At 35.0% G+C, this 13,074-nt stretch overlaps 1 protein-coding gene across 1 annotated transcript in view; it reads right to left on the reverse strand.

The window, feature by feature from the left end:
* The window catches only part of Dfd (homeotic protein deformed), a 73,102-nt gene extending 60,806 nt beyond the window's left edge, over positions 1–12,296 (reverse strand). Inside the window, exon 1 of the mRNA XM_069818697.1 lies at positions 9,753–12,296. Coding sequence (XP_069674798.1) covers positions 9,753–10,668 — 916 coding nt within the window. The 5' untranslated portion in view covers positions 10,669–12,296. The remainder of the gene's footprint in view (positions 1–9,752) is intronic.
* Positions 12,297–13,074: the final 778 nt, after the last annotated feature.

Here is a 13,074-nt window from a genome sequence, read left to right on the forward strand (position 1 = left end):
CACATAGGCTACTTACACATATATCTAGATGATGCATAGTTATTTACTTATATAAAACTTTTATTTGTCTGTGAATAAGTAAGTCTTTGTTCTCACAGTATTTTAATTTGTTTATCGAATAGAATAATATTGTTATAATAGTACAGTAAATTATGATTACATAATTAAATTTGTTTATCGAATAGAATAATATTGTTATAATAGTACAGTAAATTATGATTACATAATTATATTTTCTACGTTTTCATATCACATATTTTCATCTATATAACCATTATCATCTTCTTCTTCTTCTTCATCTTCTTCTTCTTCTTCTTCTTCTTGAAGTATTCCTTTCCAGAGAATATTAGCCTACAGTTTCATTATTTGTTCAAGTCAATTTTTCTACATTTTCCGTGTTTTCATTCTGATCTGTATTTAATTTCTTCGACTATCGTTCCACATCCACTGCAGTCATTAAAATTATTTTTCCTGCTCTTTAATATTTTTTTTACATAAGTAGGCTTAACATTTCATGTGGAAATGATGAAAAAATATGCATGGAAGTTGCGCAATAACAAGAAGTAATGGAAACTTGTGCTTCACATATTTGACTGTGATAAGAAAAAGAATAATAATGGTCATTAATATCATAGTAGACACATGTCATGGTATCGTGGGTTGCTTCTCAATAGGCGTATATACGCAATTCAGAGTCGGCTAAGTTGATTTCTGGCAGGGTAATAAACAGTTGCCACTTGATAGTTTTTATTTATAATAGTCCTAAGCCTTACGTATTTTGTCACTCAAAACGTATCCATTATTATTATTATTATTATTATTATTATTATTATTATTATTGTACAAAAATTAACTTACAACGCCATTGTAGAAGGTATGAGCCTATAACATACCCTACACTTGACACATGGCAATTAAAGAAAAGGATAAATTAATGACAACTCAATTAGATTATTTACGTCGGCCAGCCGGTATATCAAGAAAGGAAAATAAGTAAATCTGTTATCCGAGGAAATATGAACGTAATTATAAGACATTAATCACTAACTATATTTAATCAACACAATTAAGTTGGTAAAGGCACGTACAAAGAATCGAAGGTCACAGGTTATCGAAAAATGTTTTAATTTGGTACACGAATAGAAGAAGAAAAAAAGTAAAACAAAGAAATCGTGGAAAAAAGTATCAATGAAACAATTCAATAAAAAGGGTTTTAGGAGGGTCAATAGATGAACCGAACGGCTTCGTCGTTGGGAACGACTTGATCGTTAGGGATCGGAAAATGCCAATGACGTTAATGAAACCTATATATATATATATATATATATATATATATTATAATAAATCAGGCGTCTCGGATACGATATCAGAAATGTCCAAAATTCTTGTTCTCTTTAGTGTAGACGTATTGATAGTCTAATGCTCAAGGAATGGAAGGAAGTAAAACTTCAATATTTAGTAGGGAATTATTCACGTTTGTTGCGATTATAGTCTGTACTTTCCACATAAATCGTTTTTAAAATTGAGATCTGTATTTCTCTGTAGTTTTTCTGCTTCATTATTTATTATATATGAACTAGAAAATTCCAAATAAATTAGTTGGCAAGTGCTGGCGTTATTTTAACATATTATAACATCTAGTTTAGTTGCTTTCTATTTTGTCTGTTTGTGTTGGAAAATCCCACAGTATTGTGACATTTTCTATTTTGTTATGACAGCATTCGGATAATGAAGATACCACTATTCAGATACTATTTCCCGTAATTTCGTGCTTATTTCATAATGTTATAATTTGTATATGACGCCAGTCTAGAACATTCTGACACCACAAGGTCTCTGTTTCTTTAATTCTTTTTACAAAATCTCTAACAAATGTCCACTTCCCTATTAGAGAAACTATTAGGTTGCTGCTTTGCTGAAACAAATTATTTGGATAGTTTTACTTATATGTACGTTATTAGAATTTCTGAAGCAGAAAAAATTATTTTGAGCATTTCATCGGCTAGTCGATCCATTCGACCTGTAGGATTTACATGACTTACATTGAAAACATTCTCTACTAAAGTACTAGACGGGTTTCGTTCATATTCATTAGCAAAAAGTAAATTTATTCGGGAATATTAGACATAAAATATAATAATTGACAATAAATATTCATTTGTAAGAAAAACAAAATTACAAATTCTAAATCAGTTCAAACGATGTTTTTTTTTTATTTCTTTCTTTCATAATATAGGCTAAAGCGATGAATGAAATTATTAGGGCCTATCTGTGTCGAGACCTGTATATTCCGGAGAAATTAATGAAACCTACCGGGGTAGATCGGAAAGTAACTCACAATAATTTTTTCTGCGTTGGTATTGTGGCTGGGATGTTGACATTTCGTCGAGATATAGTTTGAAGTTTTCACTACAGACAAAATTTGTTTTGCATGTGCAGCTCTTGCGAGAGAAGCGTGAACTACGCAACAAAGACAGCGCGCATGTCACTGTCGTCAACTTGTGAAGAGCAGCGAAAGTGTTGTGCGATTTTTGTGGGTTAAAGGACACAACCCGAGTGAAATTCAAGGGACATGTGTGGCGTATACGGGGAAGACTGTATGGACCATAGAAAGATCTCCAGGTGGTGCGCATTCTTCGCAGTCGGCCGTGAGAACCTTTGTGATTCACCACGTTCCGGGCGGCCGGTAACAGCTGGGACCAAGTGAAATGTCACAGGCATTGAAGCGGCAATTTTGAACGACCGGCGCATCCAACTGCGAACCTTATCTCAGCAGTTCAACATTTCATACGGTGCGGTGTACGATATCGTGCGTGACACATTGAAATTTCATAAAGTTAGTGCACGCTGGGACCCTAAGGACGTGACAGACGACCACAAGGGCCAGCAAATGAAGACATGAGTTACGCATTCACCATACAGTCCAGACCTTGCACGTCGGACTGTCATCTGTTTAGTCCCATGAAGAAATTCCTGGTCGGTCATCGCTTTGCGACCAATGCAGAAGTGCAATCAACTGTCCGCAGATGGCTATATTCCAACCGAACGGATTTTTATGAACAGGGTATAATGAAACTGGTACCACGATGGGAGAAATGTGTTGAGAAACTTGGCGCCTATGTAGAAACGTAGCTGAAAGATGAGTTCATTTCTGTATTTTTTTTTATTTTTGTTTACCTATTAAACGTTTTGTTTTAGAAATTATTGTGCGTTACTTTCGGATCCAACCTCGTATTATTAGATATGATAGATTTTATTAACATAAAATAAAAAATATAGCACTTTTAAAATCAAAGTTAACATTTTTATATCCCTTTTAGTGTTAAAATTTAGCATTTTGTAGCGTTTTGGAACGAAAAATTTTCTTATGAAAAGTTTTATGGTAGAAATTCAGTGTCATCAATATTTCAAAAGCTGTATTTTCTAAGTTTTCCAGATAAAATTCTTGAAAATAAGTGAAGGAATATATAAAGTTACAGTGGAATTGTGAGCATTAAGAAGCTTGTCAAAAGATTGGTAACACAAAAAGAGACCGATATGTAACTTACCTATTTAAAATCGGTATTTAAGACAAAAAATCGGTATTACGAAAATAATTTTCAAAACTATCTCGTTTGTTCTCGAAATTAAGCCAATTTTTTTTTACGGAAATTTGGTTCCGGCTGTTCTTGTCTCCAAAAATTGAGCCCAATTTTATTTGAACACGTTTATTCCAACCCAGTCAAGTTGTCCTCCCATATTATGAGGTCTAACGTTCGCACCAGCCTATTAACCTTATGTAAGGAAATACGGAAGATTAACATTATATCACATACTGTAAGTAGTATATGTAGGCCTATATCGAGTTGATTCGTATTTTAAAAAAATCACAAATTACTAATTTTAATTAAACAAGAGATGAGCAACCATGTCTTAGCAACAGAAGCGCATTATTTTTTATCATTTTAAAGAAATGAGCAATCATCTCTCAGCAATAGAATCGCATTATTTCAACATTTTAGAGAAATAAACAAGCATCTCTTAGCAACAGAACAGCATATTTTAACGTTTTACAGAACTGAGTAACTAACTCTTGGCAACAGAAGCGCTTTACCGTAACATTTTACAGAAATGAGTAACCATCTCTTAGCAATAGAAGTGTATTATTTTGGCATTTTAAAAAATGACCAACCATCTCTTAGCAAGAAAAGCGCATTATTTCAACATTTTACAGAAATGACCAACCATCTCTTAGCAAGAGAAGCGCATTATTTCAACATTTTACAGAAATGACCAACCATCTCTTAGCTAGAGAAGCGCATTATTTCAACATTTTACATAAATGATCAACCATCTCTTAGCAATAGAAGTGCATTATTTTGGCATTTTAAAAAATGACCAACCATCTCTTACTAAGAGAAGCGCATTATTTCAACATTGTACAGAAATGACAAACCATCTCTTAGCAAGAGAAGCGCATTATTTCAATATTTTACAGAAATGACCAAATCATCTCTTAGCAACAGAAGCGCGTTATTTTAACATTTTACAAAAATGAGCAAGCATCTCTCAGCAACAGAAGTACAATATTTCAACATTTTACAGAAATGAATAAGCTTCTCTTAGCAACAGAAGGGCATTATTATAACATTTTACAAAAATGAGCAACCATCTTTAGCAATAAAAGCTTATTATTTTATTATTTTACAGAAATGACTAAGCTTCTCTTAGCAACAGAAGGGCATTATTATAACATTTTACAAAAATGAGCAACCATCTTTAGCAATAAAAGCTTATTATTTTATTATTTTACAGAAATGACTAAGCTTCTCTTAGCAACAGAAGGGCATTATTATAACATTTTACAAAAATGAGCAACCATCTTTAGCAACAGAAGCTTATTATTTTAACATTTACAACAGTTCTTTAGCAAGATAAGCGCATTACTTTAACATTTTACGTTCACACCTGTGGAGTAACGGTCAGCGCGTCTGGCCGCGAAACCAGGTGGCCCGGGTTCGATTCGTGGTCGGGGCAAGTTACCTGGTTGAGGTTTTTCCCGGGGGTTTCCCTCAACCCAATATGAGCAAATACTGGGTATCTTTCAGTGCTGGACCCCGGACTCATTTCACCGGCATTATCACCTTCATCTCATTCAGACGCTAAATAACCTAAGCTGTTGATAACCTACTTTAACATTTTACGAACATTTTATTTGTCCTATCGGGAACTAATGTTTCTGGACGAACTGACAGAAGCGAATTTCTTAAGTAACACTGATCATCACGGGCCCAATTTCATTCTAGAACTAAGTGTCGTAGTACGAATTGTCGAGGCGCAACTCTGTTTCTTTCCCATGCATTTTTCTTTGTTTATCAATCTGTTACAGAAATAAATGGAGTAAATTATTACGGATAACATAATAAAACCTGTGTCTGGAATATGACAACTTTTCCTAGTAATAGGCCTACTATAGAGTCTATTTGTTAATATTATTTCATTTACGCGATTTAGAACTTAGGCTACATATTTGGAAGCTTACGAAATCATTGATTTCTCAGTCGTTGTTATTTTTAAAGTTAATGTTTCAATTTTCTTCTTGCCCAAGTTCATACACTCGTTATCGTGCATAGGCCTATACTTTCATACCACTGTCACTCGACGGAACTTCCTTGGCTTGGGGTGAGCACAACGCTGAAAGTCTATAGGCCTATGTCATAACTTCAACAACGAACAAATACGCATGTCCAAGATGGGATTCGGACTGCAACGCAGATACGTAAATTTGTTTGCTGCTTTTAAATATAGATTTAGATATTTTCGATACGTCTGACAGTTGTCATTCCTTATGTTTAGTCGTCAGTAAAACACAATATCTTATCCACATCTCAATCCATTTAAGATTTCTAGAGTATCTTCCGTCTCCTAGCATTCAGATTTTCTCTTGTATTGTAGATATAGCAATGGAAATTTGCTGCGGCTTTTTACATTATTTATTGACAATCATACTATTTCTACGTTTTTACAATGATCTCTGCTAGTGTAAAACTCTGTAATATTTAGTTTAATTAATTGTAAATTGAAAATATTATTATTTTCTTTATTATCCAATGTTATAAGCCCTATTTCACCCTGAGGTATATTAGGGTTATAGTTGGCATCAAAATACATATTTTATAACCATTGTGATCTGTTACAATACCAGAAACATCGTGTTTGCTATCCTTACATTCAATTTTTAGTTCCTATAGGTAATTAATGCTAATATTCTTAGACATGACATTATGATACTACTGTTATTATTATTATTAATATTATTATTATTATTATTATTACTATTATTATTATTATTATTATTATTATTATTATCTTATATTCATCTTCTGTTTGTGTATTGTGCTGAACTTATAATTGGCCTCTGGCTGTTGTTCAGCATACAAATATTAATAATAAATAAATGAAATAAATAAATAATAATTATTATTATGTTATTATTATTATTATTATTGTTATTATTTATTTTTATTATTATTTAAATACATAAGCCTACACTTCACTGTTATCTAAAGAGCATTATCTCACTCACTTGAATAATTTATAGTAAACTTATGGCAGAAGACAATACAGAATTCAGTATGGATTAACGTTGAAGGAAGGATTCTCATAATCTATTATTATTATTATTATTATTATCTCTTTAATTGTTGTAACTTGTCCTGTTTGTGGCGTCTTACCCAGCGGATATTTTATGTATAGCACCGTTAATTCCATTCAAAAATGAGAGGAACTTTCAATACGCCATGCCTATAATAGGCTATTGTTAGACCAGTGCAATAGGCCTATTTTGCGTTTAAGGTATCACATTTGCTGAAGATGATTTTGTCAGTTGTTTTTTATATTACTCCTACTGATGACTCAAAATAAAATGAGAAAACTGCATTTTCTTTCTGCTTTAAATTCTTTTGAATATCATTTTTAACAGTTACTTTGAAATTAGCGACATAGTCTACATAGTATATACATTCCTATTATATACTTCCCTTTGATTTTATATACTTGTAATAAAAATGGCTTGTAATTCAATGCCTCGTTGATTATTTTCTTGTTTATCCCACTAAGTTATTAACTTATTACTTATAACTTACAAATGGCTTTAGAGAACCCGGAGTTTTATTGTCGCCCTCACATAAGCCCGCCATCAGTCCCTATCCTGAGCAAGATTAATCCAGTCCTTACAATCATATCCCACCTCCCTCAAATCCATTTTAATATTATCCTCCCATCTATGTCTCGGCCTCCTCAAAGGTCTTTTTCCCTCCGTCCTTTCAATTAACACTTTATATGCATTTCTGGATTCACCCATACGTGTTACATGTCCTGCTATTATTATTATTATTATTATTATTATTATTATTATTATGCATACTGTATTAATTATATTTACTTTCAAATTATGTAATAAGAAGAATGTATTTAATATTATTCTAAATTTACTGTCAACAAGAAACTCGAAGTAAGACTGTAGGTCTACTCAGTACCAAATATTAAAGTTTTAGTAAAAAGAAATTTATCTAGCGATATTGAAATATTAATTATAATATGTCCGTAAATTTAGTCTTGAAGGTAGTGTTATAGTTACAAAATTGTGGTTTATTTATTAATAGAAGGTTGCTTTTTGTTGATTATTTATATTTCCCTGGGAAGACAACATTTATTTCAAAAACTTTTAAGTGAAATGAAACAATTCATAGAATATTCCTTGAATTTGTGAATGGCTATTGTAATGAAATTATAATATTGATATTAAACTTTATTTATGGTGTTATTAAGTCTGAAAATTCTGTTGACCCTACCATAAAAGTTTGACAAATTATACAACCTAGGTTATAAAGACCTGGTATAAAAAAAGAGGGTAGAAATTATTAGATATGGTATTTATAAAAAATTTAAAGATGATGATAATATAATAATAATAATAATAATAATAATAATAATAATTATTATTATTATTATTATTATTATTATCTAATTTAGTCATAAGAATTTTTTTTTGTCCGCAAGGGCAACAGCAGTATTTTACATGTTTACATTTAGTCCTTTCTGAGGAAAAATGTGTTAGTCCTATCTTAGAAGAAGATAGCCTAATGTTTACCTCAAATAAAGCATATTTATGACGTTACGTTTTGCGCAAGCCCCTGATAATAGGCCTAAGCAATGTTTTTCAATTGAAAAAAAAAATCTTAAAATTACCTTGTTTTAAACTTACGAGTTTATATAATAGGCCTATGATGGAACATTGATGTGGTTCGAGGAGGAGGGTATTTATCCTTACGACCGCTGTATATTCGAAATGTCGTGACCTTATGTTTAGACATATAATTATATTCAAAACAATGGAAATATTCCAAAACAACTTTTCTTTATAATGTAGCTAAAATTGGTAATATTATAACAATAATGATAGTAACTATGATAAACCCTGAAGCATAGACCTATTTGGTCCTTCCGTCTCCATTTAAGTTATGTCAGAGTGTTCAGCAAAAATGCTACCCTGTAGATTTACAGTACTGGGGCTACATGATACATGGCCAGTGTGATGTAAAACACTGTTGTGTCACCAACAAACACGATGTTAGGAACGCACAAATTGCTATGGAAAGAAGGGTGAGATTCACGTGTTTGGTAGCAATTGAACCTAGGTCCTCTATAGCTCTGGCCGATTATGCTGCAGTTAAATTGTAGCCGTAACATAGACCTAATAATAATTGTATTTATTATATATTTTATTAATGTTATGACTAGTCCAACAGCAAAATAGCATAAGAAACATTCGTATTATCACAATACAAAAATTATATATTCCAATTCAGCTGTTAATAAGGGCGTATATTACTCAATACTTTAGCCAATAGAGGTACCGTCTATTTTCAGAATATTAGTTGTGCGGGGCTTATTATTTTTAGAAATTAATGAGACTTTTCATTTATCCAGAGTTAAACAAATCTATGTTCAAAATGTAATACAGTGCCGTTTAGACGTTTAATGACTTTGATGATAATCAAGAAGGCGTGGTGGTGGTGGTGGTGGTGGTGGTGGTGGTAGTCATAATTAATAGTTACACCCTATTAGCGGTTTTTCAAACCATTACTACACATGATATATTTTCAATTATTCATTAAAAACATCAACTCAAAGAATTTGATTGACCACAAAGGGTCCTGAATACAATAGTTAAACATGTACAATATAATGTGATTTGAAACATTAAAGAAAAAAGAAAGTTAATTGTTGAAGGCAAATATAATTACGGATCGTGACATCTAAATAATAGACGAGACTTCACATTAATAGCCTAAATAAAAAGACAGGGAAGGCTATTATAGGCTATAAAGATATGGATTTACATTTCAAAAGTAGACAGTTACAATCCCTGATACAAGAAATAAAAATGGCGCAATTTCAAGAAGAAATCTTCATTGTACCATTAGACTTTTCATTAGCCTGAATAACACTAAAGGAAATACAAATGGGTCTGCGGAAAATAAAATTTATATTACGATATTGAATACAGCTGTCCTATGTTTAACCAATATTCTTCGCGAGTTAATGGGCAGTAAGTATGTGATTGTAGTCGTGAAATTATTATACCAATAGCCAGTGTAAAGCGGAGAAAAGAAATAATAGTAAAAAACTACAAGTATAAATTAAAAACTTATTGATAATACTTCGACGGTATAACATAGGAATAGTCTAAGTTATGTGCAATAACTCACCTACTCCTGCGACATGGATCTTCTTCATCCAGGGGTAGATGATACGATCGCCGGACTCGGAGCTGTCGTCCTGGTCCAGTTCGAGCTGTTCGTCCTCCATGTCATCCTGTTCGTCCTCATCGTCCAGCCTGTGCTGTTGCTGTACCAACTCCTGGAGCGGAAGCTGCTGCTGCTGACTTTGCTGAATTATTTGGTGATGCACTACGCTCGGCGGCGATGATTCACTGTCTTGGTGCGTAACAACCACAACGGATGTCGGACTTAAGTCGCCATTGTTGGCAAGCACATTTGTCGCTTGAGGAACATTGTTAGCACTGAGTCCCGCTGGAAGAATTGTTGCCGTCGTCTGTTGGGGTTGTATCCCGCAAGGGGGCGGCTGCTGGATTGTCGGGGGTTGTTGAGCTTCTGGAGGAAGCGGTATCGCCGACGGAGGATGGTGGTGCGGATGAATTGTGTTATGGTGAGGGTGTGGCGGCGGAGGTATCTGATGGTGGTAGTAATTCCCATAGCCACCATAACCTCCGGGGGCCGCTGTCCCGCCGTTGATTTGAACCGAAGTAGCTGTCGTTGCTCCGTATGGCGTTCCAGTCGCCTGGTGCTGGTGGTGGTAGCCATATTGGTGGTGATGGTGGTGGTGGGTGAGGTGGTGATGGTGGTGATGGTGTCCGCTGCCGAAGAAATCACCAGTCGCAGACGGTATGTAGTTACTCTGACTGTATTCTTCACTTGGGGGAAATTTCGGATCTACAATAACAGCGGCTGCCGTCGCGTGGTGATGGTGATACGGTGATGAGGACGAGGGCGACGATGACGACGAAGATGTAGCCGATGTCGGATGCGGCACAACTGCCGATGATGGTAAAGATGTTGCCACAGTAGCTGAAGACGGGTTCATCAAAAACGAACTCATGATCATTAATTTTTCTCAGGGTTTGGGTTTTCCTTCGTATAACAGCGAAGTGTAGTTCGTTTTCGATGAGGAGGGCCCGAATCCCGAGTGGAGGTGGTAGTGTCGGTGGAGGGGGGAGAGACCTGCCGTTCAAGTGCCGTGGAGAAATGGCGTTGCGACACGGGGGAAGGGGGGAAAACGTTACGAATTATTTTTTGGTCTCTTCTCTCCTCTTATATTCTCTCTTTAACGTTGCCACTCGCGAAAATTTTTTATTGTCTATCTTAACACTTCGACTTCACAGTTCCACGAGGTCGGGTATTCCCCGAGCCTTACTTTTTGGGGATTTTGAGTATAGTGAAGAGAAACTTTGTCTCTCCCCGACCCACCAAAAAAATACACTCGAGCCTTCTCATCATCTCCCTCTCCCACAACACATCAAAAAGAGTAAAAACCCCCCACAGCTGATTTTTCTCTCTCTCGCTCTCTCTCCTCCTCCTCCGCCCCTACTTTTGGGTTGAAAATCTCTCTCCTCCTATTCTACGTTACGACTACAACAACTAAAAAAAAGTTCCCGCCCACAGTCACCCAATTAGCATACCACGTGACTTGCCTCCCGACCAATTAGAACGTTGCAACGTCACCGACCATGATGGATTACCCTCGGATACCTCGACAATGTAACGACTATGGCGCCACCGCCAGACTGAGTGGCGAGACTTGGAACTACAGTATCTGTCTCTGTCTTTTGAATTCTGGTTGTGTTGAGAACTGGATGGTGTATAAAGGGGTGAGGAAGAGAAGATTTTTTATAAGAGTACTTTTTTGGAGCAGGGGGTGGTAGTGGTGTTTGTGGTGGTGGTAATGCATTCAAACTGCGCAAGTTTTAACTACGTTCTGTTTTCGAACCAAGGTGTGCGTCTTCTATTACAACCTCGCGTTATGTCTCGTATACGTATGAATTTCTTGCGGAATTCTGTTGCGCCCTATTTTTTATACGTAAATCCAACGTAATAAAATACAATGATGAATATCCATCAACGTTACTGAAATGAGAACACTGGCACTCAGTCTGTTTGTAGATAGGCTACTTGAACTCATTATAATAAGTTAATTATTAAAAACAGCACAATTATAAAATTTAAATTGTCATTATATATCACACAATCACTGAAATTTGTTCTTCATAACCTTGTATTTAACTACTATAAGTTTATTTACAGTGAATAGTATTTTAAACGTGTGTGGCTACAAAATTACTTTACCGTGAATAAAAGAAGTCCAGCACAACAAACACAACATAAGATCAAGACATGATCTTAAAAGAACAGTCATTTCGTTTTACAAAAATACACAATTTATATGTTGATACATAAGCTTTAAATTACGTAAAGATTTCGTATTAACTCTGGCGTTTTCACTGTCTCATTTCTTACGTACGTAACATGCACCTAAGTGTTATAAAATCACTTCCACCGTGTTGAAAACAGGTGGGAATAATCACATTTCCTCGCGTCGTAACTCTTGACACAACCAGGCACTAGTGAAGTTAATGCAGTAACAACTCGAAGAGAGAACCCATCAATGGTTCTTGTTGAGCTTTGACTGATACAACACATACGAACGAACCATCTAACTACTCTCTTTGACTATGACCATCCAACACGTCACTTTACACTGTTTTCTCACTCTCACATACTCGCTCACACATCACGACAACTGGTAAACTCTCTCTCTGTCTCTCTTTCGCCATGGTTGTCCGCTAAACTGACACATTTCTGTCTCTCTCTCTATCCTCTCCTCTCTCCATTCCTCGTATGGCTTTCTCGTTCTAGCTTACGAAACGTACACATCTATCCCTTTCTTCATCCCTCTGTTACTCTTCAAACCCCCCTCTCCTATTCATTCTCTCTCTAGCTCTCCTCCCGAAACCCACCCCTGAAGAGAGCTGTCTGTCAAGCAAAGCTAGAGGAGGGATGGTTGGTCGGTCCAAGATGTGTTGCAGGATTCCTCCTATAACGGCACCATCATCTTAGTCGTCATTGTTGCAACCCTCCGACGACCGACAAGTTTCTAGGATGCAGGCCGCATGCGAAGTCTGCGTCTGCGTCTCCAAATAATAATAATAATAATAATAATAATAATAATAATAATAATAATAATAATAATAATAATAATAATGTATTATCTTCATTATTTTTTGCTGTATTAAACAAGGGCTAGGTTTACAATGTCAATAATTCGGATTAACACAGGGGTAAGAGAGTATAGGTAGGCCTATTAATTTTTTAATCTCCGTTTCTAAAATATGACATAGACCTATTTATGTTACTTTCAGACTATTGTATTATACTGGCACTAGACGACGTTAAAACTATATTCGAAGAATTAAGGATATATGTACGTGAACGACCACAAATATTATCATAAAAT

The sequence above is a fragment of the Periplaneta americana genome, chromosome 2 (assembly GCF_040183065.1).
Source record: "Periplaneta americana isolate PAMFEO1 chromosome 2, P.americana_PAMFEO1_priV1, whole genome shotgun sequence".
NCBI lineage: Eukaryota > Metazoa > Arthropoda > Insecta > Blattodea > Blattidae > Periplaneta > Periplaneta americana.